This window comes from Setaria italica, chromosome V (genome assembly GCF_000263155.2).
Source record: "Setaria italica strain Yugu1 chromosome V, Setaria_italica_v2.0, whole genome shotgun sequence".
In the NCBI taxonomy this organism is placed as follows: domain Eukaryota; kingdom Viridiplantae; phylum Streptophyta; class Magnoliopsida; order Poales; family Poaceae; genus Setaria; species Setaria italica.
The window spans coordinates 3,187,465-3,212,425 of NC_028454.1; the positions used below are offsets into that span (position 1 = coordinate 3,187,465).

Sequence of the window (24,961 nt, forward strand, 5' to 3'; positions counted from 1 at the left end):
AATCTTCTAGACCGGCCTAGCAAGAAAAACCAATTCAACTACTTCCAAATTATAAATCGTTTGATTTTTTTAGTAAAACATGTGTCTAGACATAGCGTATATCTAATTACGTATAAAAACTAAAAACTATATATTTTAAAAGTTAAAATCACTTATAATTTGAAAAGGAAGGATTAGCTCGAAAGTAGAAACATGACAACGGAACCTCCTTTGCTGATATATCTTTGGTTTGCTTTACTCTGGTTGGTCTCTTTCCCTGCTTCACTCTGTTGATTTTCCGGTGAAAAGAGACCTGCTTGCACGACGGTCGACGGATGATGATGGCTGGCTCAGACAAGATAAAGTCAACCAGTGATGGCGCGGTCCATCGGTCCAAGCTCTAACCTCAAGCTACCTACTAGCCGCCGGCGCCACTACCACCATCGGCCGGCCGTCCTTGTCTCTTCCATGCGTCCCGACGCTTCGTGCCATTAGACGGCCGGCCACCTCTATATAGCGCACATCCGTGCGAACACGCCGCTCCAACACTAAGTCCGCAATGCAATCCAATACAAGCCCCACGCACTAGAGCTAACTTGATTGATTACAATCCAATACAACAACAAGCTGCCAGTGCGCTCGCCAGATTGCAATCATCATCGGCCGGCAATGGCGAGTTCCTGCGCCACGCGCGGCACCTTATTGATCGCCGTGGTTGCTTTCGTTGTCGCTTCCGGCAGTGCCGGCGTAGCGGAGGCGAGGTACGGCGGCCCCGGGCAGTGTAGCCCCGTCGCGGCGCTGGTGAGCGAGCGGCTGTACAACTCCCTGTTCCTGCACAAGGACGACCCGGCCTGCCCGGCCAAGGGGTTCTACACCTACGCCTCCTTCATCATGGCCGCCCGGACGTTCCCCAAGTTCGCCGCCACCGGCGACCTCAACACCCGCAAGCGCGAGATCGCCGCCTTCTTCGCGCAAATCTCCCACGAGACCACAGGTACGGTATCGATCGAAGATTATATACAGATCGAGGCCATGATCATAGAGTACTTGCATGAACAAATTAAGTGAAATGATTTCATTCTATTCTTCTGCAGGTGGCTGGGCGACGGCGCCGGACGGGGAGTACTCGTGGGGCCTGTGCTACAAGGAGGAGATCAGCCCGGGGAGCAACTACTGCGACGCCACGGACAGGCAGTGGCCGTGCTACCCGGGCAAGTCCTACCACGGCCGGGGCCCCATCCAGCTCTCCTGGAACTTCAACTACGGGCCGGCGGGGCGGGCGCTGGGCTTCGACGGGCTGCGCAACCCGGAGGTGGTGGCCAACTGCTCCGAGACGGCGTTCCGGACGGCGCTCTGGTTCTGGATGACGCCGCGCCGGCCCAAGCCGTCGTGCCACGAGGTCATGGTCGGGGAGTACCGTCCCTCGGCCGCCGACCTCGCCGCCAACCGGACGCCGGGCTTCGGCCTCGTCACTAACATCGTCAACGGGGGGCTCGAGTGCAACCGCACCGACGACGCCAGGGTGAACAACCGGATAGGGTTCTACCAGAGATACTGCCAGATCTTCAACGTCGACGCCGGGCTCAACCTCGACTGCGCGCACCAGCAGCCGTACTAGCTACCAGTGAATAAGCACGGGATCGTGATGCCGAAACAACGCCCTCGATCTCGTTTCACTACCTCCGTCCTTAAAAGCTAGCTAGTCCATTTCTAAACTACCAGCCGCTGTCCTAAACGCCGTATATTTAAAGATGGAGGGAGTAGTTGCTTTTTCTGTCAGTAGGATTGATTAAGTAGATGGCGTTTTGGATGAACTGACCACGTGTTCATGCTCATGTTCTCTCGGCTTAAGAACTTCCACCATGTGAAAATAGGTTACAAGTGATGGCGAGCTCCTCACCACAAATATCACTAATTAATGACTTATAAAAGATGACGGATCTTTTATCCATCAATTATTATATTATGACAAATGTGTTAATGTCTTCGCTAGGGTATTGTCATTAATGACACCAGGACACAATATTTGCCGGGCCTACTTGAGGCGTCGCTCACCACCCGCAGGGGCAGATCCAGCATGTTGGCTGGGGGCTATAGCCCCTCTTCTCCCGCGCAGCCCATTGGGGTCCTCGAAACCTCCTAAAAATTTCAGCCATGGATGAAGAGAAGGAGAAAGAAAAAGGAGAAAAAAGAAGAGAAAGAGAGGAAGAAGGAGAAAAAAGAAGGGCCATGTCGGGTCCCCATGGGACTCGATCTGCCGGCCGACGTGCCGCTCCAGTAGGCCCGCGTTGCCTCGTGCGGTTGTGCCTCTATGCAAGGCGTGTGCTGGCCTCTGCTCAGCATCTGCTGGCCAGCCTGGCCTATCTTCCCCCTCCCTCTCTCTTTCCTGTACACGACTGACCATGGGAAAAAGAGGAGAAGGGTCCACGCGGAGTCAGGCTAGACACCTACAAGCTCTACACGGATATTTGTTGCTGTTGTACCTTTTTCTTTTGCCCGATCCGGGATTGCATCACCCACCACCCGTCAACCTCTCGCCTCTACTTCGACATCGACATCGACTTCACCAGCTCTTGCCCTATCTCTGACTGTGCGGCTTGGCAAGATGGACGACACCCTAGGGGATGCTCGTGTGCACCGCCCTCCTCACTGATTCGTCCGCATGTCAACCTCCGCCGGCTCGTCATCGCCTCCACCGATCGGGACGCCTTCTGCCGACTTCGCCCATCGTCGTCTCGCCTCGTGCATACTCATTCCGATCAGCTGATGTGCGTGATCCACCTGGCTGCTCCCATGACATTCGTCCTCGTGTTGTGTGCCACTTCCCCGAGTATGGAGGGCTACCGCTGCATCACCTCTTCGAGTAGCAGCGGCGCCACCCGTGGTCTCCTTCGCCGTTGCATCCTCACCGCCGCTGACCACATCAACGACCTCGTCATCGACTACGAGTCGCTGCGCCTTGCGCGCATGGTCTTCATCAGGCTGTTCGAGTTCTTTGCCATCTCCTTCAAGCTTCGTCGCCGCGTCATCTGGATCATCAGGCGTTGCGTCAGATCGTTCGGGTCTACCTCCTTGCTTCATCCAGCACCACCTCGTCACCAGCGTCACCATCCGTTCTCCACCTTGTTCGTTTACTCTAGCAACCACGGGCTGCATTGGCATCTTCTACCTCGCCGTTCTTCTGCACCTGTGACCGTCGTGGAGGCCTTCTCTGCTGGTCTCTCAGACAACAGTGCCTGGTTGTGCACTCTCCCTTGCACGTCCGGTATTGGCAACACCGGTGCGTGCCATCATCCCCGATGCGTTCCCAGGCCTGGAAAACCCGGGAATGTCTCGCCTGATGGTTAGACTGCATCGACTTCGGTATCGACCCTCCTCTACGATTGCCTCAGCGCGTCACCATCTTCGTCTTTGGCGTTTTCCCCTATGCACCACCATCCTCACGGTGCCTCCTCGTGTGCCCGTGGCTTCATGCGCGACTTCCTCGTCTTCGACAACCTCGACAGCTACGTCGACCACAGCTACTCTACGCACGGCATCCTCGACCATGGCTACTCGTCCTCATGCTCGGCTACCTCAACATTGGCACAAAGGGCTATCATCTGCATGAGTTACTCGCTAGTTTTCCCTCCAGTCGCAGCATCCACACCGCACCGACGTTATCACTGCAGGGGGATGTCAGTCCGTCGGCTTTTGCCTTCGGCTTCTTCTCAAGCTAGCTCACATCAGGCAAAAGAGCTGAAATTCCTTTTGGCAGCATCGCATAAAGGAGCAAAACTCCAGAACTGCTCGATCGTGAAACAACCTGGAAGTATCGTTGTTACAACGGCGCAAATGCGCTTTCGGTCAATAATAATTGAACATGGAAGTAACAATGCTTTTTGGTGCAGTAGTCATTCATCATTACAAGGATGCAGCCATGGAATTTGGTACGCTGTAAGATAACATAATAACGCCAATCTCACATTTTGACACCATATGTACATCGGATTCGGTATATAAGTTGACAAAAGAAAGATAGATAATACATTTAACTAATGGAAGAAAGCATATGCTTTTCAAAAGATATAATACATTTACAATTTGTTGCCAAAAAAGAAAATACAGCGGCTACTCCAACAGCCGAGTAATAAATATATGTACACCAGCTCCTCAGCTTATCAAGTTCCCTATGGGTGAAGTTCATTGGGTCCTGAACCATCAATCATCCGTCTATCCGATTCTGAGCTCTGAGATCAGCTGGGTACCGTGAATTTCACAGTACTGCCAGAAGCCTGTGACGAAGTAACAAGGTCAGGAAAAACAAACATGAAAGGACGTTTAGTGGCACTGAGCAGAGGCAATAAATTTGCTTCAAACCATCAGAGCAAGAATTCTCCCATCCCTCCAAATGTCAGGCAGTACTATTTCGCTGTCCAGATATCGAAGAGAAAAGCCATCATTTGGTGACAAAGCTAGGCAACCACTTTTTCATGCCTCATGAAACAGGAAAAAAGGTCTTCCCCGACTCACAAGATTGTGGGCTTGGTGATCAATAAAGTTGACTATCATCCTTGCTCCCGGAAGGAAGTGCAAAACAGATGGGAGCATCTGAACACGATAGACTGGAACCATAATTTCTTCATAAAAGCAACAGCAGCAGCAACAATAATGCCTTTTATTCCCGAGAAACTTGGGGTAAGCTCCAATGAAATAGTTATACAGACTATGGAGAGATTGACCTCAAGCAAAAATGCATGTCATTTTGTTTAGGGAATATGCTGCATTTTTGTAGAGAAAAAGGCTGCGTTTAAATTTTTAGGGGAAAAGCTGCATATCATTCACCCAATCACTCCTCTCTACAGCTTTTTCATAAGTAAAAGAAGTACTAGTGCTCTATAGGATGAGGCCAGAGTTCGGGGGTTTTCTCGGCTAGTATGGCTGGGGTCTTCCCTGCCTATAGAAAACCATGGGGGCGGTCTCTCCCCCCACCAGCCGAGTTTTTTTTTCATTGCTTCCTGCTGGTTTCACATGCTTCTTGTTTCTTTTGAACAAAATCTGTCTACCATTGTTGCTGTCACAGCATAAATCAGAAACTATGCATGCAGGCCAAAAAAATAAAAGCGATTCTCTTGACCACATATACAGTGTACAGTGTGTACAAACATAATATACACACATAGAGCAAAGGTATATAATGCTGTAATGGTGAGTTTATAAAATGGTAGTGCTAAAAATCAGATCATGACAATTCATCTGTTTAACAAAATAGTACTGCTTGTTTATTTATTATAATCCATGCAATTTCTACAGTGACAACAAGCAATACTGATGAGGCAGTGAAAGCTAAAAAGGTATGATCAAATTGTCAAAGAAAATACCAGTAGTGTGTGCTTCAGCACAGTTGCAGTGCAGATATTACTCCTACATTCACGAGATATCACCAGGCGGACATGTGGAACAGCTTTCCAGCTCTCTCCAAGAGCAGGCTTGACAGCTCCATTGCCAGCAGAAACCATATGATTGGTTACCTGGACCCAATGCAAAGGAGTAAATTAATCAATGAGTCTAAGAACCACCATTTTGTTCACATTCGTATTGTTTGCCAAATGTATTATAAAGGTCGAATTAAAGCAATTTGTAAAATCAATTGTTAAGACAAATGGTTTTTGAATGCCTACAGGATGCCAAGCAGTACGAAGGTGGTGTTTGGCATTCATTCCATACCTACCATGTAGTGATGAAACGTCCTAGACAGGGTAAACATTCTTGGTACATGATGTTAACCATTTTACTAGACCATCAGTACATCTTATTACAAGGAAATAAATTTTTTAATGATTGATGAATCATGATCGAAGAACAAAAACTTTTATACTGGTCCATCCTTGGGAGGAGTCGAAGGCTTCCCCACTCAAATAGGAGCTAATTAATAACTAAATCAGATCAGGGAAAGGGGAGTATAGAAACAAGAGCATTACTACTACATAATATTTCACGGTCTGACCCCAATAAAAGTACATTATTAAACGAAATCTATGAGATCATATTCTTTTTGGACACATTAAAACTGGGTATTAGGTAATGTGAAACTTTTTAACCAATGGAAGGTAACTATGCACTTTCCAAAACAGATCAAGACCACAATTTTTTTGTGCCCCATCTGTAACCAGAATGAGACCTCAAGGAAACAAATGAAATATTTTCATGTTGAATCCATGAAATGTTGACCATTATGAGAGAAGTTCCTTGGGAAATTCCTGGTATCTAAAATCATTTATTGAAACTAATGTGCACAAGCAGCAGAATCTACAATGGTTGCCCAAAATCAAGAGTGGAGATCTCCTACCATTCTCTATTTGCGCATAAACTATAAAAAAATGAAGTGCTCCTGAAGCCTAAGTAATCTTCGGCATGCAAATTCAGGTGCTCTACTAAGATAATTACCGCAGTATTACAGTTTCTGATTTTCTCCAAGCATGTAAGTGTTACTACAGAATGAATTGGATAAAGTTGAATACATGCATTAGCCCAATAAGAATGCCTAAGGATTTAAATCTAGGTGGTGGGGTGTACACCAAGTGAGCTGGACTTGGTTACTGACAATGATATTTTAGAAATATATAGTTCCAAATGTGCTCATTCCATTTAGCAGTCCATGGTTGGTTCCCAAAAATTAGAGTTGAAAAATTTACCAGAACAGATAGGTTATGCTCATCTGCTAACTTCTTTAGAATCATTGCCACTGATATCATCATCGACCGCCCTGTCAGTTTATTAATGCAGGTTCAGACTTCAGAGGAAAGAATTGAAAGCTACTTCAAGAATTTTATGACACCTTCCTCATAGAGGAATGAACCAAGCAACTATTGTTTTAAGAACTTAATAAAGGGAAATTCAATTTAGGACTGATTCTATAAATGAACAATTGTATCATACATATTTGTTACTAAGTAATATAACATAATTCATAAGCTCTCTTGTACGAACAGCTCAGCACACTAAATTGGTTCAATTCCTACCTCTAATTTGTCTCAACCTCTCAAAATTGCAGTTTCAATCCAATTTACTTGCTGTATTACTGGAGTATGCCATGCCAAGGAGGGGAACAAATTATAGACAAGGCTATGCAAGTACCTTGCGGATATTTGCCTCCAATGATGGGAGCAAGTAAGGATGATATCGAGTCAATGATAAGCAAGCAAATTTTGCTACCACCATTGTTTACCTATTAAGCATGTGCCATGTGATAGAAGTATTTGACATGAAATCTGAAATCATATGGAAGACTTCCATCATACTTACCTTGTCATTCGACAGAGAGATTTCGAGTTGATTTAGTACTTCAAACAAAGCAAATATATCAAACACGGACTCACAGATGATGCTTCTCATGACATCTTCAATCTCACATCCTTTGGCTGCAAGTCAAAACCTGGTACTCATAAGCTATATGTACAGCACATGCTACAGATTTTGCTAACCAACTGCAGGAACAAATTTCTACTTACACCTTAAGAATTAAAACAGAAACTCACTGAATGACAAAAGGAAAGAGCACTGAAGAAATATGGTCGATTGGCTACCTTTATGACCAAATAGGTCAGGAGTCCCATCAATTATGGTAGCAACGCGACTAGGAGAGAAGGAGTTACTAGTATCCAAGTACATAACCACCCCCAGATGCTTGGCTGCAACAAGTGAAGCAGAATGCAGACAAACCTGCAATGGCGTGCATGGAGTGGACAATAGCATGATTATGATACACCATACTATTTCCAAGATAATCATACCAAGTGGTGACCACGAGTATCTTGAGTGTAGAAATGATAACTCATTTTCTCACCTGTGTTTTACCGGAAGATGATGGTCCAGTAACCTCTGTCAAGTGACCTCGGCGCAGGCCACCTCCAAGAAGTGTGTCAATGCTGGCATGGAAGGGATATAAAAATGTCAATAAGAGATCAATATGAAAAGAGAGGGCAAGATTATGTTAAAGATAGGAGTACCCTTCAAGCCCAGTAGGGAGGAGATGCTTTTTTTCAGTGACATCCTTGAGCAATTCCATCCCATTCCAAAATCTCCCACACCTATCTTCGGTGGAAGGCTGATCTTGACTCATCATCTCCTTATCCTGTATCTAGCCTAGCAAATGGGTTGGGATTGGTTGATCCAAGACCTGACCCAAGCTACCCACTTTTAACTATATATGGGTTTTTTTTTGTTGGCTTGACCCAATAAGTACCAGAAAGGCTGAAATATGGTGTTGTTGCCAGGTGAACGCTGCTGCTGCCAGTTGACACGCTGCCTGCAATACTGGGGCCACTGCTGAGTGAATGTGTTGCAGTTTGCGCTTGCTGTCACAGTTGCAAGGCTGCCACTCATGAACAAACAATAACACCATCTCAAATTCTCAGTCTATAGCAAACAAGATGGGCAACCGAACTTCACAAGATTACATGGCACTAGAAAAAACTAATTCTGTCATATTGCTCTGGAACAGCAAGAAAAGTTTCAGATGTCAGGATAAGTCTGAGCAACTCAATGAGATTCAGAAGAACACCATCTGATCATTTATACTAGTGGAATGGGGAAATCACATAAGAGGATAAAAAACTCTGCCAAAACAAATAGATAAGAGAATATAGCTCTTGCTTGGTGTGACAGTAGGAGTCTAGAAGCTGAGGCGGCTTCCTGATGCTGCTTGCTACGTACCTCAACCCGATCACACAACATAACTATCAAGCCACAAACCTGAACCTGAAGAAGTAAAAAATCACAGAACATGACAAACTACAAGTTCAGAGCGCAAAGTGGAGAGATAGCAGCTGCGGGAGTTGAAATATTTCAGCATTCTTCTCTGAAATATTGGCTAGGAGCTTTGGCAAAAGTTAAAGTTTCATTCCTGTTTCAATGAGCCTGCAACTATAGCAGTAGCGCACAACTCTAGAAGCATATCTACCTAAAAAAAGAGTGATATCATTGTTAACCGCAGCTAAAATTATAGACATTCTGTGGTACTCAGTGATCACACATCAAGCAACAGTTTGTAATTGCAAATAGTGATCACTAGTCAGTGACCCTACAAGTTAGACAAACAATAGGCATAGTTATGCAAAGTCACTTTACAGTCCCAAAAGCAGCAGAAGAGATAGCTAGGATCTGATGATGCACAAGAACTATATAACTGTAACTTGCTGTAACTGCAAGCCTAGCACCAGGTAACACCTCAAACAAAACTAAACACTTAATACTCAGTGATCGTAGAGCAAGCAACACTGACAAACTCAGCAAAACTTTGTTATGAATCGAGAATAAAAACTGTCATCAATCAACTAGCAATGACAAACTCAGAAAATTGACAGCTAGAATCTGATGCATAAGATGGCAGTTTCTAACAGAACAAAAACCGGTGAAATTTTCTCGAACACGCAGGAGAGTTGTGTATCATTATATTAAGAAATATAAAAAACCGGTGAAATTAAAGCGGTCAGAGTGTAGCTTGACAATTTACCAAGCAGTTAATGTTTTCATCCCTGGATTTCATTATCTTTATCAACCACCGTTTCGAGGTTCCAAAAAAACTAACACGAAACAGAAACCTCGCACCAGAGTAACCTGATGCAGCCACCCTACTAAACCGTCAGGACATGACACGAGACAAAAAGTAAATGAACAGTTATTGCACCGAAACCTGAAAAATGGATTAAGATGACATTGTTCCAAAGAAACTAACATTTGGTTTGGTGAATGGGTCAAACAAATGGTGAATCGTTAAATTAAGAAAGAAAGAGGTGAAATAAGTACAACTGGCTTACAAGTATGAAATTAGTTTGGGAAAGCATAAAAAGTAATAATCCATAGACATTGTCTCCTAAATGTGAGACGAGGAAGTGTCTCCTTAACTTTGATTTCAGTATGTTCGTTCCTGAAATACCTTCTGGGTGGCCCGGTAGCATATAGGGTTGAAATGAAGTATCTCAAAGGGAACTTGAACCCTTGATTCTTCAGCAAGAACAAGTTTGCTACAGCCTACGCGGTCACGAACAATGTTCAGTTCGCCACATATGACAATTTTCATCAAGTGGGAAATCCTTGCAGGGAGAGAAGTCACTCGATCTGGGGAGAGAACTCAAGGCAAACATCTCCGCATATCCCCCAAAATAAAACACGCAGGAACAGCACACCAAAGTCACACGATCGGGAACACCTCCAGCAGCAGCCTGAGGTGCCCCAACCTGACGGAACCGACGGCCTGAGAGAGAGGGGGCGAGAGCGAGACCGAAGGGCGCGGAGCAGGGGGGAGGAGATGGAGGAGGAGGTGAGCTCACCAGTTAACGGAGTCGAGGAATAACCGCTTCACCCCGGCGAGAAGAGGCGGGCGGGCGGCGTGAGGCCGGCCGGCGGCGAGCCGGCGACGAACGGGATGAAATGAAACAACCCGGTGGTAGGCTGGTAGCTCAAGGGCGGCCTGGCACGAAACTCTAGTGGGCCGGCCCAATGGGAAGCAGTGGGTCATTTGGGTCAACCTACTAAAATTTTCTCCCTCCACAAGGGTCGACCACGTCACCCCCTCACTTTGGCAAAACCATTTAAATGACCCCCTGTAATGGTTCTCATGGGTGTTTTTGCCTAGCTGAAGTGCAGAAGTGGACTGAGACCCTAACATGAACATGTGGGCCCCACTTTTAAGTGGACAGGTTAGGTTTCTTTTTTCCCTACCCATGGCCGCTCGCATCGGCCTGCCAACTCACCGGAAGAAGCGGGGTTGAGCAGAGCGTCACCGGCCAGCTCCACCTGGACCTCCGTGACGACAAGCTGAAGCTCCGTCACTGATCCTCAACACCTCCTCGTCGTCGGAGCACCGCCCGCTCGATTGAAGTCGCTGCCGCCGCCGGAGCCGAAGGAGCCGCCGCCATGGCTCGCCGATTCGCCTCATGCCGAGCACGTCGGAGCATGCCAACGTCACCAGGAGCTTCGTGACATCAAGCCACATGTGCTCTACCAGTTGCTGTCGTTGTTTTGCCGCCGGGAAGCTCCGCCGCCATGAAGACCGGCCGTCGCCCGAGCTCCATCGCCGTTCGGCCATCTCCGTCCATACCCACCTCCGGTGATCCATCCTACATGATCCCTTCCTCTCCTCTTCGCACAACGCCTGTCGGTGCAAAATCTAGCCTACAAGTAAATATTTGTAGTTTTGCCGTGCGTTAGATCGGATGTGGCCTAGCACACAATGATACAAGATGTATACTGGTTCAGGCAACGCGCCCTACGTCCAGTCAGGGTCGGTCGGTCGACTTTATTACTGAGCCCAGGTGCTCAAAGTTTGCAGTGGGGGTACAAACAAGAGGAGGATGAAAGGGGGTGCCTGAGTTCTGACCTTGTTCTCGTCTCAGTGGAAGAGAGTGGCAGGAGCTCAGACAAGCACTAAGTGCGAGAGAGTGTGGCAACGTAAGAGTGTAAGAGGGTGTGTGTCTGGACCTCTCCCCTAGAGGTGGAGGGTCCGTCCCCTTTTATTGTACAAGGGAACGGTCTTACAGGTCGGAAAGGATAAGAGAGCAAGTGTACGGACGCTGCCTAGTCTTGTCGAAGTCCACGTCGCCGGGCGTGGTATGGCCTCTGTCCTCGGTCCCTGTTCTACTTGTCAGGCCACTCCATCGTAGCGAGTAGGTTTACGACGGCACTGTACACACGTGCGCAGGGCGTGGCACGATACGGCTCTGCGTACGGCTGGCTGACCCGGATGCTTCCTCGTTATCCATTCAACCTGCTTCCTGGACCTACACTGAGCGAGCGTCCTTGGTCGGTTGTCCCAGTCGGCCCCGACCGAGTCGGTCGGGGGGGAGCGGTGCGGGCAGTATTGCGTATCCCCAGTCGGGAAAGCTCGATCGGGAGGACTCAGTCGGGGTCGGACTGCGGCCCTACCCCCGACTGACTCCTGGTCGGGGCGCCAACCAGGCTTCCTGGTCGGAGGAGACGGCTGGTGGCAGGATCGTGGTCTCGGCCTGGCTTCGCGTAGCTGGGCCGGCCCAGGTACGGGTTGTTGCTGCGGCCTTTGTTGGGCCAAGTGTCATGGGAAAGTAGTTCCGTTGGGGATCCCGGGTCTATGGACCCATCAACGCTGCTCCATCGCAGTCCCAACCGCCCGAAGCGCCGATGATTTGATCTGCCAGAGCTGCCGTCCGCCATTGCAAAGCTCCTGAGCTTTTACTCCTTCCCAACCGCCCGAAGCGCCGATGATTTGATCTGCCAGAGCTGTCGTCCGCCATTGCAAAGCTCCTGAGCTTTTGCTCCTGGGAAGGGGGTGGACGGCGGGTGGCGGTGCAGTATGGGAAGGGGCGAATGACGGGCAGTAGCCCGGGTGAGGGAGGAGGAGGATGGTGGGTAGTGGCGCAGGCTGGGGAGGGAGCAGACCACGTATCGCGGCTCGGGTGGGGGAGGGGCAGATGGCAGGCAGCAGTAAAGAGAGTAGAGGAAGAAGATGAAGATGAGAGACCGTCACGCGGGCTCCACATGTAAGCGGTCCACATCAGCAACATAATCCACCTCAGCACTCCAGTTTGGCAAAACCACCTAGGAAAACCACCATAGGGGGTCATTTAAATGGTTTTGCAAAGGTGAGGGGGTTAAACATCCGGTTTTGTACTTCAGAGGGTGACGTGATCGACTCTTAATACGTTGGAGGGTTATGTAGACTTTTTCTCTCCATAAAAAAAGAATGCAACTCTCGTTTTTCAAGGACTTAAACAGTTTTAAATTTGACCATTTTTTTAAAAAAAATATTAACATTCGCATCTCCAAATAGATTTAATCTATTCATATTTATTTTGTACGATAAATATTAGTACTATTTTGTATAAATTTAATCAAATTTATTGATTTCTCGAAAAGCGAGAGTTATTTTTAGGACGGAGGAAGTACATCCTCTCTCTCATCGTATCATCATTTGAAATGTGTAAGGTCCAGCTACAGCTACTCTGTCTCTCTCAAAGACAAATGACATGAATATCTACATACATATCGCTTAAAGGAATGCTGACCTACAGGAGCCTCTGCTACTGTTCACGAACAGGCGCTCGGCACTTCACACGGTGAGAAAAAAAAGGTGACGTCCTTGCCAGCGCAACAAATCGTCCCTACCTGATCATGCGTGCCTTGCAGCCATTGCCTTCTCCTCACCCTCGCATTCAACTTCAGCGGCGCTGGTGTCACGCTTCGCTTGATCAACTCCCAACCTTTAGTACTCGTCGCCCCATCTGCCTTATCCACTCCCCCATACCCGCTCCCGTCCTCTCTCTCCACCCCACCTCCTATCTTCCTCTCTCTCTGTCCTCTCTCTCTGCTGCCCCTCCCCTCCCCCCTCCGCTTGCCCCTCACTAGCGGTGAGGAAAGGCGGCGAGGTGAGGTGTGGAGGTAGCGCTGGGCAAGGCGGCGGCCGAAGGATGTGGCGTAGGATGAGGAGCAGCGGCGCGGGTGGAGGATGAGGAGCAGCGGCGCGGGTGGAGGATGCGGCGTAGGACGAGGAGCGACGATGCGGGTGGAGGATGCGGCATCCGGCGCAAGGGAGCTGTGGGGCGAGGCACGGCAGGCCGACGGGGCCTCACCCTCTCTCTCTGTGACGGGGCAAGGCGGGCCGATGGGGCCTCACCCTCTCTCTCTGTGACGGGGGCAAGGGCGGCGACCTCTCTCTCTTTCTTGGCGACAGGCCAAGGGTAGCGATGGGGGTAATGGCGGTGGTAGGAGGCAAGGGTGGCGACGGGGACTTCCCTCTCTCTCTCCCCTTGCTGGACCTGCTCCTCTCCCAACCGCATCCTGCCGGCTGCACCCAGCCGCCCCTCCTCCACGACCCCCCGGCCACCCTTTCTTCCCGGTCGGCCGCTGCTCCTACTCGCCGTGCCTCAGAGATCCGCCAAGTAGGAGCAGCAGCCGCCCGGGAAGAAAGGGTGGCCGGCGGGTCGCGGGGGAGGGGCCGCCGGCACCGACGAGGCGCAGTGGCGGGGCAGCCGGGCGCGGCCGGCAGGATGCGGGGTCGAGCGCTGTTAATTTTTTTATTTTTTAATACCCCTTTAGTATCGATTCTTTGACCCGGTACTAAAAGTCTCCCGTTTAGTATCGAAGTAGCAATATCGGTAGCAATACCAATTGCACAATTCGACGACCCCATCAGATTTGGCTTCATGTGTCCCCCGGCAACCCCGAGACAACGACGATCGGCGAATGGCGATGGCGGCGGGCGTTGGCCGCGCGCGGGCGCCGTGACTTGGGCTGGAGGTCCCACGACGGTGCCTGAGCGTTCTCGCGCGCAGGCCACAAGATTGGCCCAGCACTGCAGCAGGGGCACGGCGACTACGCCCGGGAGCAGCGCATGCATTTGGTGCAGCTGGGTTGCATTTATGCACTGGAATTCATAATATTTTTTCATTGCACGTCTCTGCACGGGCCAGGTTAGTTCTCCCTCTATATTTTTCAGTATGTGCCTTTACGTTTATGTTTTGCTTTCTTACCTGTTACCACTGCAATGGAGTTCAGTAATTTCCAATCTCTTTTGATCGATGCAGCATCCTTCACCCACATCCCTCTACTGCTGGCCTCAGCCTTCCTGACTGTCACCCATTGTATTCCACTGTCTCCTTTCATTTGTATGTTTTTTCTGATTTAATTATCGGCTAATTGAATTGTTTATACGGACACCTTCAAATAAATAATACTAATATAAAATTATACTTAAGAATGTGGCATCTCAAAGACGACTACTGAAATTATATGAACTCTCCTTCCACTAGTCATCAATAGCTGAAGTAGTACATGGCTTGGTACTATATTTGTTTTTGAGGTTATTATTAATAATTCTTACTGTGGTTTCATGCAGAACTTGCACTATTTTGAGTGATTCAATAAGCAATGCATCTGTGGTTCTTATAACTCATGAAGAATTTCGGTCTTCTACAGGATGATGAGAATTTTGGTGCGAGGGACATGCTCAAGCTCATGCTCAACCATCTTCAGCTAGGTTTTCTACTGGATTCATGCTGATAAGATGTATTACTTTTTGTCATTTTTTTTTTGTTTCTTTGTTTATGCTACTCCAATTTCCTGAGTGTACTGCCTGCTTCATTTCGCTTCTAGGTTTTCACTTTCCCATTTAAGTTGCAGGAATGGTAGCCCTGTCAGCGGTGTGATCTATATGTAACTTAGTTCTTGACTACACTATGTGACGGCCGGTGTATATTGTTTGCTCTTTAGGGTAAGTCCCTTTATTTTCTGCACCTACAAACTTATAGGTAGTTTTTTTTATGGTAGGTTGCTTTACAAATTAGAGCTTCAGAACAATAAATTATAAGTCATTGACAGGGTATTGCATTAGCCATGGTACCAACTTGCCAAATACTCCGTACCCAGCATCGTTGCTAATATTGACCATTTCCGATTACTGAAATTCATGTAACAAGCTGTCAAAACGACGCATCAACGAAGTAGTGAATGTTGATGCATATACATCGCACGTCACTGCGCATTGGCGCGTAGAGTAGAAGCAGGCGCGGCGAAGCGCGCCCCCTCTTCCTAGTAGGACAAGGTCCCGCCGCACTTGCAAGGCAACTTGAGATGAATGTTCATTCAGGACTCAACAACACCATTTTTCACATGTAAATGTAAAGTTGTCGACGTCAATTCTTCTCCCCCGAATTTGGTTAACCCAATCATCTGCTAAATGACTTGTAAGAAAATCTGCCACACATTGCGCGCAATCCCATGTATTTACCTAGGCCTGCCACTAGGGAGGGTGTAGGCAAACTCACTCTTGTTCACACCCAAATTCGTATAATTATTATTCACTCATTATCTTCCCCAATCCCACTCATTGAAATAGTTAACTTTATACTACATATATATACATATCCAATTGATTAATTGTACCCTTCTTATACAATAACCTCCTCATCAGATCATTTCTGATGAGTATATAATTTTCTACCTATTTGAAGTGGGTGTGGATTTAGAGACTGGGTATACCCAGCTGTAGGCCTATATTTACCCCCACGAGCGTGCAACTTGTCATGTGTATTGCGTAGAAGCGACCTAAAGAAGAAGAATGAAGACGTCGTGAATCGCGATCGTGTGGTGCGGTGCATCGCGGCAATCGCCGGATTCGCCGCTATCGCCGCCGCCGGACAGTTTCTGCTTTGCCGGCCGGTGTCAACTGCAGAGAGAGGATCGATCGCACTAGATTTGGGCTGGCATGGGCCACACCCTCATTATTTTATATGAGCCTCTTTTTGCCGTTCAGCCCAGTCCAAGGAATGGACTGGACTCAGACACGGCCTGCAGGTACAAATAGGGGGGCAACTAGATGGCTTCAAATTGTTCTCCACATGTTTGGTGCTCAGATAGAGGACGGCCGTGTTTGTTTCCGCGGTCGGGGATCACGCGTATCAGGGCTGCGCGGCGCCGGACCGTGATGATTCTTCCGCTGTCGCGTTTTCGCGGCGAGCAGTTCAAATCGCGCCGCGGGACTGAAGCGCGACGTGCAGAATCGCGGCCGCCGCGCGCCGTTTGGTGCCATTGTGCGTGGTATGCTGCCGCACCGCCGCAATAAGCTAATACAAACGGGGCCATGCTCAAGCTTCAAATTGTGGTGGACGGTGCGTTGAAATTATAGGCATCATAATCTGTCCGGCTGGCTATGATGAGTAACGTATGAATCGGCAATAGTAGGTTTGCTGACAAAACTGTGGACACCGAGATTACGAAACGAAGCTGCCAATCGAGCCTTATTGCGTGCCCTACTACTAGCTTGGCTCGCTAGGCTGGACTTTGAGAATGACAGGCAAGTGGTAGCAACCTCCCATAAATCAAGGCACTTACCATACGGAATTGCCGAATCATACAATTTATAAGCTACTTCCAATGGAAAATTCGTTCCTATGAAACAACAAAAATGAAGCCATACACTAGCTATTTCAACAATGAACTCAACACCATGTTGCTTATGTGGCTGAACATAAATATGAAATCCCTCGCTAGAAGTGACTTTACTCCCTCCGTCTCATTTTCTAGGTGTATAGATGTTTGTATGCACCTAAATATAGTGTATGTCTAGATGCATACAAACATCTATAAATTTAGAGAAACCAAAACAACTTATAATTTGAAACGGAGAAAGTACATAGTATCCAGTCCAGAGCTAGCTCGTTCAACTGAACAACAAGATGGATCGGAGAGCGTACATCGGTTTATTACAGTTTCAGATGATGATTTGACGAAACATACACAGTCTGAATACATAAACACAAGCAAGAAAAGCTCGATCGGTTTGTACGTAGTTCGACAAATGACAAATCTCCAAACGACACAGCACACACATCATCCGGCACAGGTTCCTGCATCCAGGTATTGTTAAGAGATCGACTATGCTGGCAGCTAGTCACCCTACATGGCTACGTCCACCTGCTGAAAAAAGAACCTGATCAGCATCTCACCTCCGGGCCGAGCTGTTGTTGCTGTGCTCATACTACTATTTGGTGATGGCGTAGATCGCGTAGATGATCCCAGGGAGGTAGCCGAGGAAGGTGAGCAAGAGGCAGATCCAGAACTCGAACTGCAGCAGGCGACCGGATTCAATAATCAGCTCATGCAGCAGTCAGATCGGATGGATGCAGAGAGTGTATTCAGAGTGACGACTAGCATCAATCAGGCCAGGAGATTGTAGGCACTGTATTACCTTGCAGCCGAACTTGAGGAAGACGCCGAGTGGGGGAAGGATGATGGCGATGAGGATGTCGATGCAGTTCGCCGTGCCCTCCGACATGGTGCTCCGATCCGTACGGCGGCAAGCAGGTGTCTGTGGCTCCGACGACGATCCTCTTTCTTCCCTAAGAGGATCCTCTTTTTTCTTCCCTACGCTGGTTGGTTTATGTGTAAGCAGAGCACTGAAACCGCTATATAAGCACAGCAGCCGGGCGCGACCCAAGCCACAAGGTGCATAAGTGCATTGGTCTGTGTGTGGTGGACTGCTGGTTAACCGGTTCGATGGAGACACGGAGTGATGGCTTCTTGGTAGGTCTTGGTGTGGGCATTTTGTTTGAATTCAGTGAGGATTAGTATGCCCGTTATGTGTTCCATCCATTGTTCTCTGTAGATTGATCACTGATGGCAGCAACTGTGGCGGCAGGAAGTGGGGAATGGAGACTGGGAGCGCAAGGCCGCTTCGTCAGATTGCAGCTTCAGCTACGGCCTACAGAACCAAGAGCTAGCGACATCACACCTAGAAATCACGAGGAGTTGGGAGACTCCTTTACTTGTCAACCTCAGATCATGGATTTCGAGGCCTTGTAAATGCCAGTATATGTAATTTTCTTTTCTTCTCGTTTGAGGTGTTTAGCTCATCTACCGTAAAAAGAAAAAGGTTGAGAGAGAGTCCTGGCCTATCACGTCGCTGCCCCACGCTAGATGAAGGGAGCCTGCCTTATCCCGTCCATTCCCCGAACGAGCACGGAAGCTACTTCCGTTCTAGGCTGTACGACTACGACTGGCGCCAGCCGCCAGCGACTACAGTCTGGCCTGGCATTATTGCTGTCGAAATACTCCGATCCTGGCGACCGCGAGCAATTGAGCAGCCGGGGGCCTTAAGCTGTACTCCCTTCTTTTATATTTACAAACAAGTATATTAATATTCAAACTTTACAATCTTTAATCAATAATTAATCAATATTTTTTATTTTTATAATATAAATTTGATAAGGGTTAGATTTATAATTAAATGTGCTCTCCAATGAGGGTACTCTTCAATGATTATAAGTTTATAACTATAAATAATATAACGTAAGATAAATACACAATCAAAGTGTAATCTAGGAGATCGTGTTAAGTCATATCATGCCTTATAGAAATAAACGGAGGGAGTAGTTGAAACAGTTGTTTTGCGTCGAGTTTCTTGTTGTGCACAGAGAAGGCTTAGGGTCCGTTTGGCACGGCTCTTACTAGTGAAAAATCAGCTATGGTTTTGACTCATCTGAAAAGCAGCTTTTTCTGGCTCTATCTGATCCGGTAGGAAAACGTTTAGCAGAACGGCTTCTCCTAACTTTTTAGATATGTAGAAGATGTCAATTGTCGATTGTGCCCTTACATTATATGAGTTTTTATCTATTCCTATGTTGATAATGTGATTTTGTGAAATAAAAAGATAATAATAATTAGGTTTGTAATGACCTTATCTTTTTTCCCTCTTTTCCTTCTATTTCTTTATTCCTTCTTGTTTACCCTACTATTCTTTTTTCTCACCTATATTTCTTTTTTCCTCCCTTATCCGGTCCTTCTCCTAATCACATCCTTTTCTCGGCCTTATCAACGCAGCACTGCAGCACCACTCCATTCCTCAGGCGGCCAGGCCACTCCTCTCTGATTCTTCAGCGCCGCTCTTCTGCAGCCCCGCCTCCGCGGCTCGTCGCAACAGCCCTGCCCTGCCCCGCTCCGCGTCCGTCCTGCCACCGCTCGTCGCGACAGCCAGCCCCGCCCTCCAGCCTCGCTGCGTGCGGCTTGCGCCTCCGCCGGCGCGCGCGGTCCGCCAGGCCGACGGGGCACCGCTTCTCTTTCCTTCCCCGCGTCGTCGACGAGTGCCGTGTGGATGGGGGTAATTTTGCCGAGGACAGCTGAAGGTGGAGATGAAGCCGGTATGAGCCTTCCACCGGCTCGTGAAAAGCAGAGACCATAAAACGCGGGGCTTCTACCAGCTTTTCCCTATGAGCCGTTTCGACTTTTTGCGTTTGGCAGGAGAAGCCGATAAGCCGGAGCTGAAGTCGGTTCACAAGCCCTGCCAAAAGGGGGCTTAGTGGGTCACGGTGCATGTTCCTCGCTGCTCGGTTCAGCCCAGATAAGGATCGCCGGTGGCCGACGGTGAAATAGAGGCGGAAACGGCAGCTCGTCGAAGCTCTGATTGAGACTTGAGACAGGGAGAACAAGTTTTTTCTTTTGATAAGGAGAGGGAGAACAAGTTTGGAGATGGTAGAATGAGCGCCTAGGGTGCTTACCTCAACGCTGGTTTGGTCATGGGAGGAGGAGATCGAGGGTGGCGACTGAGATCGTGGCTTGGTGGAGTGGAGACACGACGACTACGGTTTATAGGCACCAAATGACTCAGACGTGTAGTTTGGCATGAGATAAATAGGCTAATATAATAGTTACATGAGCTCAACTAGACTTATTCAAATTTTCTTTTTTAAAAGAACGAGATCCAGTCTAGTGTATGAACAATAGGTAGGATTTTTATCAACGTGGAAAAATTAAAAAGATAGACACCTAATCCGAGTGGAAGAAGGCCGTTGGGCGTCGGTGTCATGAGCGTCTCTCTCAACGGTACCTGGCCTGATGGGATGCTTCATGCTTTGAGTCAAGCCAGGCTGACGCTGGCTACACTTTCAAGGTAACAAGCAACCCCAGGCAATTACCCAATACCCATAGTACATGACAGCGCCACGTGGAGAACCACCCAAAATCACCAAGCAATGTAAATTATCTACTTATCGCGGTTTGAAACAAATTTACAGCCCACTGAATAGTGAATACGTACAAAGAAAAAACACAAATTGGCAGGAATTTTTCACCAGGCAATGTAAATTATTTATTACCTTTTCAGACAAATTTGCACAGTCCACTGCTTACATACAAAAAAGCACCAATTGGCAGGAATTTTTCACGCGACAATCTATATCGTCATAAGATCCACAAATAATCAGACCGATCCATGGACACGAAGCAAGAAACTAAAGCTCAATTAGTAGTAGCTTATTGACAGCTGACAATCAATCTCCAAATCAAAAGGCTTCCGGTAATCAAGAATTTTACATCCTGCGCGGTTCCTGCGTCCAGAAATTAACAGCAGAGCAAGAGATCAGTATGCTGTTAGCGGCTATTTCCTTTCCCTTACTCCGCTTGTTTAAGCGCTCAATCGATTGTTACAGATGAGAATTTGACAGGATGTTGCTCAGTTCTCACCTTCTCCTGAATGGTTGCTCTGTTTCCATGCTATTCCTTGGTGATGGCGTAGATCGCGTAGATGATCCCCGGAAGATAGCCGAGGAAGGTGAGCAAGAGGCAGAGCCAGAACTCGACCTGGAGGGCACCGGACAACAAAAATTTGATCAGGTATTCAGGTGAGACTGAGAGAGCACAAACCGCCCGTCAGTCAGATCGTTTGATTGAGGCGCTGAATGGAGAGTACAAGTACCTTGCAGCCGAACTTGAGGAAGACGCCGAGAGGGGGCAGGATGATGGCGATGAGGATGTCGACGCAGTTCGCCGTGCCCTCCTTCATCTTGCTCCGATCCGTAGAGGTTGCTTCTCTTTCTCTTACAGCTATCTGTTTGATGTGTCCACAGTAAACAGCTATGGGCAGCCGCGACAGGAGACCGAAGGGTGGTGTGGGGATTTATACGTGTGCGGAAAATAACTAGCTGGAGGACAGAGGACTCGTCTGTGGGTGGGCTGAGTGACGATGCGATCGATTCGACACGAGCGTTTTTGTTACGGGTTGTTGTGAGAACTAACTTCACCAGCTCAAATAGTCGATATTCACCTTTTCTCTGCGTACACGTTACTAAGAGTTAACAAAAAAAAATATTCGTGTTCGACAGTACTTTTTACTACTCTTCGCCTCTTCCCTCCTACTCCCCGTTCAAATTATAGATTGTTCTGACTTTTTTAGATATATAATTTTTCTAACACCTGATTATAGATTATGTCTAAATACATAACAAAATTTATGTATTTAGAAAAGTCAAATCAATCTACATTTTGAAATGGATGGAATACATCCGAAGAATCTCACATGATGGCTGGCTTATAACGGTGGAGCATCGGAGACGACCTCTGAGCAAGGAGAGAGAAATTATCTTTTAGCTGCTACGACTATTGCTTCATCCGATGGTTTGTTGATGGCTTCGGTGGTACATAGCTAAGCAGCGGAGCTTAAGAAAACGCAAAAGCTAAAAAGTATTTTGAGGAGGCCTAATCAAAGGCATTAGACATGCATCAATCCTTAATTCTCTATCTACCGAAGGCATCACAACTTCACAAGCTGACTTTGAACCATACAGTCCTCGCAAAGAAAGGAAAGTACTAGGAGAGGCGGCTTCATCCAAGTCGCGGCATCAGGTACAGCCCGGATAGCGACTCCCCACCCACAAATCACGTGTGAGCCGTGTCACCCTTTGATTTGTCATTCAGAAGATCGTGGTGGGTTTTGGTGGTCTGCTAAATGCTAACCCAACGGATACTCTTCATCAAAAGATAGGCTAGGAAAAACAGGCAGAAAGAGTCTTGGCCAATCACGCCTCTGGCCGGCGGCTGGCACGAGAGTGACTGTGAGAAGAACCTGCTGCGGGCAGCCGGCTGCGTACGGGACTTCTCTGTTCAAAAAAGACAAAAGATACCGTGACGGCGGCGGCCGTGGACCCATGCATCATCATCATCCCCCTACGCCGGGCGGGCAAAACGGCCCAAAGGAAGCATTTCTCTCGCATGAAACTCCCCCACCCAGCCCACCTGGAGGAGCCGCAGCCCACGGCCCACCTTTATCGTCAAAATGCTAGACCGCAATGGCCTGGTCCACGCTGCGATGAGGAGGCCCGCACGGTCCACGGCGGCGATCCGCGCGCGCCCCTGGGGCGCATGAGAGCCCGCGCCACGCGCCGGATGGCGAGCAGCACGCAGCAGTGCTGATGAGCGCGAGCGGCGGCAGCGTCCGCGAGCTGACGGCCCTCCTCTCTGCGCTGGGCGACGCGCGCCACCCCAACCCCGCGCACGCCGCGCAGCTCCACGCCCGCCTCATCGTCTCCGCTGGCGCGCGCCCCGACCCGCACCCGGACCCGGTCCTCCTCACGCAGCTCGTCTCCCTCTACGCCGCCGCGGGCCGCCTCGCCGACGCGCTCCGCGCCTTCCGCGCCCACCTCGCCACCGCCAACCTCCGCACCTACGCGGTCCTCGTCTCCGCGCTCGCGCGGCCGCGCCCGGGCCTCGCGTTCTCGCTCTTCTCGGGCGCCTGCCGAGGGCTCCTCCCCAGCCCGCACCTCGTCTCCGCCGTCCTCGCCGCCTGCGCCGGCCTCCCGACCATCTGCGGTCGCCAGGTCCACGCGTGCGCCACCAAGTTCGTGCCGCCTCGCGACGTGTTCGTCTACACCGGTTTGGTCGATGTGTACGCCAAGGCCGGGGACATGGCGGCGTCCAGGAAGGTGTTCGACGAAATGCCTAGCCGGGGCGCGGCGTCCTGGAACGCGCTCCTCGTTGGTTACGCCAGGAACAAGATGTGCCTCAAAGCGCTGTCGGTTTTCAGGGAGCTGGCAGGGCAGGGGCGGGAGGTGCCTCTGGATCAGGTGAGCGTGTCAGGTGTGCTCAGCGCTTGTTCCTGGGCGGGCAATGTGGACTTTGGTCGCCAGGTTCATGCGTGCGCCGCCAAGGTGGGGCTGGAGCTGGACGTGGTCTGTGTTAGCAACGGCCTTCTTGACATGTACACCAGGTGTGGATGCTCACGGGAAGCTTTGGTTCTGTTCGATGCTATGGATCACAGGGATGTCATCACTTGGAACATTGTCATTTGTGCCTGCATTCATGAGAGCCGCTTCAAGGAGGCTTGTATGCTGTTCCAGTCCATGGTCAGGGATGGTGTCGTGCCAGATGATGTGTCCTTTGCTACTGTTCTGCAGGCGTCAGCATGTATGCTGTCATGGGCTCTTGGAGCAAGCATACATGCCTCTGTAATCAAGACAGGTTTCTTGGACAGCGATGGCATTGCTAGCTCGCTTATCACCATGTATTCAAAATGTGGCAGCTTGGACGATGCACTCCGAGCATTTCAGTTAGCAAAAGATCGCTTGTGTGTAATGTCATGGACAGCCATGATCACTGCACTGCAGCAGAATGGACATGGAGTGCAGGCGGTTGGTATGTTTGAGAAAATGCTAGAGAATTGCATCCCTCCGGACCACATTACATTTGTCAGTGTTCTCTCTTCCTGTAGCCACAGCGGACTTATTGAGCAAGGTCGCAGGTACTTCAATTCAATGACTCAAGTTCATAACATCACACCTTCAACTGAGCATTATGCATGCATGGTTGACATGTTTGGGCGAGCTGGCCTTCTCAGTGAGGCAAAGCAACTCATTGACCAGATGAATGTTAAGCCAGATGCATCAGTCCTCGGGGCACTACTTTCGGCTTGCATGAACTGCAGGGACCTTGAGATAGGAGAGGAGGTTGCTAAGAAGCTGTTTGTGATTGAACCAGGAAATTCAGGGAACTATGTCTTGCTTGCTAATATTTATGCGTCACATGGAAGATTGGAGGAGGCAAAGGAGGTGCGGAGATGGATGATGTTCCAGGAGTTAAGGAAGGAGAAGGGACGCAGCTTAGTCAACAGTAAGAACCAAACCTCTATGTTATGAATACTTCAGCAAAGGTGAGATTTATGGTGTCTCAAGGATGATGGATGAACTTGTCAGGCAGAAAAGCTTGCTACATGTTTGACATACATACAGTTAAACAGGTTTCTGCATACTCAAGGGTTCATGAACATCCCAGCCATGGATTCTGCAAGATATGACCCGAATCATATGTGAACAAATTGACTTCTATGTTAGTGAGAGCAGAACACACAAAATGAAGAATAGTTATATTACTAACAATGTGGTCAATGCACGTGTTCCTCATAGTTGGATCACCATTACTACATGCTGAATTACACAGCAAAAGGAGGAACCAAGCAGCTCAGCATCTGTTGCAACAATTGGATTGTGATTCGATCATATTTGGATCACATTCTCCTGGCTGTCTGACAAGGGCCTCAGGTTAAGGACTTAAGGTTCCAAGTTGTAGCCTCCTTCCACATCAGGCAAGATCTGTTCCAGCTTATTGTTTTTCCTTGTTTCAGAGTTGCATATGTGGCAGAAATTAAGGTAAATGAAATGCCACATATTGTGGGTAGATTGACCTCATTTAAGCCTTGTGTCTCCATGTT

General features: G+C 48.6%; 3 protein-coding genes and 3 long non-coding RNA genes across 6 annotated transcripts; 3 read left to right on the forward strand and 3 right to left on the reverse strand.

The window, feature by feature from the left end:
• The first annotated feature begins 513 nt into the window (after nucleotides 1-513).
• Nucleotides 514-1,814, forward strand: LOC101754746 (chitinase 10). Its single transcript, XM_004967576.3, has 2 exons — nucleotides 514-973; nucleotides 1,074-1,814. Exons 1-2 carry the CDS (start codon nucleotides 649-651, stop codon nucleotides 1,595-1,597), a joined length of 849 nt encoding a protein of 282 aa, XP_004967633.1. The 5' UTR covers nucleotides 514-648; the 3' UTR covers nucleotides 1,598-1,814.
• Nucleotides 1,815-3,916: 2,102 nt separating this feature from the next.
• On the reverse strand, nucleotides 3,917-10,433 carry LOC101755153 (DNA repair protein RAD51 homolog 4). Its single transcript, XM_012845753.2, has 9 exons — nucleotides 10,290-10,433; nucleotides 7,968-8,332; nucleotides 7,805-7,886; nucleotides 7,545-7,680; nucleotides 7,264-7,379; nucleotides 7,096-7,186; nucleotides 6,654-6,724; nucleotides 5,340-5,489; nucleotides 3,917-4,253 (listed from the first exon to the last, which is right to left on the reverse strand). The coding sequence occupies exons 2-9, from the start codon at nucleotides 8,081-8,083 to the stop codon at nucleotides 4,215-4,217; spliced, it is 801 nt and encodes a 266-aa protein (XP_012701207.1). The 5' UTR covers nucleotides 8,084-8,332; nucleotides 10,290-10,433; the 3' UTR covers nucleotides 3,917-4,214.
• Nucleotides 10,434-17,085: 6,652 nt separating this feature from the next.
• Nucleotides 17,086-17,476, reverse strand: LOC105913526. Its single transcript, XR_001164138.3, has 2 exons — nucleotides 17,436-17,476; nucleotides 17,086-17,336 (listed from the first exon to the last, which is right to left on the reverse strand). It is a non-coding gene; the product is annotated as an uncharacterized LOC105913526 (long non-coding RNA).
• Nucleotides 17,477-17,764: 288 nt separating this feature from the next.
• LOC111257400 lies at nucleotides 17,765-18,322 on the forward strand. Its single transcript, XR_002677863.1, has 2 exons — nucleotides 17,765-18,012; nucleotides 18,095-18,322. It is a non-coding gene; the product is annotated as an uncharacterized LOC111257400 (long non-coding RNA).
• Nucleotides 18,323-20,537: 2,215 nt separating this feature from the next.
• Nucleotides 20,538-21,448, reverse strand: LOC101755557. Its single transcript, XR_001164137.1, has 3 exons — nucleotides 21,179-21,448; nucleotides 20,947-21,063; nucleotides 20,538-20,810 (listed from the first exon to the last, which is right to left on the reverse strand). It is a non-coding gene; the product is annotated as an uncharacterized LOC101755557 (long non-coding RNA).
• A 1,222-nt stretch (nucleotides 21,449-22,670) lies between these two features.
• On the forward strand, nucleotides 22,671-24,389 carry LOC101784752 (pentatricopeptide repeat-containing protein At2g33680). Its single transcript, XM_004971474.2, has one exon. The coding sequence runs from the start codon at nucleotides 22,671-22,673 to the stop codon at nucleotides 24,387-24,389; it is 1,719 nt and encodes a 572-aa protein (XP_004971531.1).
• The last annotated feature ends 572 nt before the right edge of the window (nucleotides 24,390-24,961 follow it).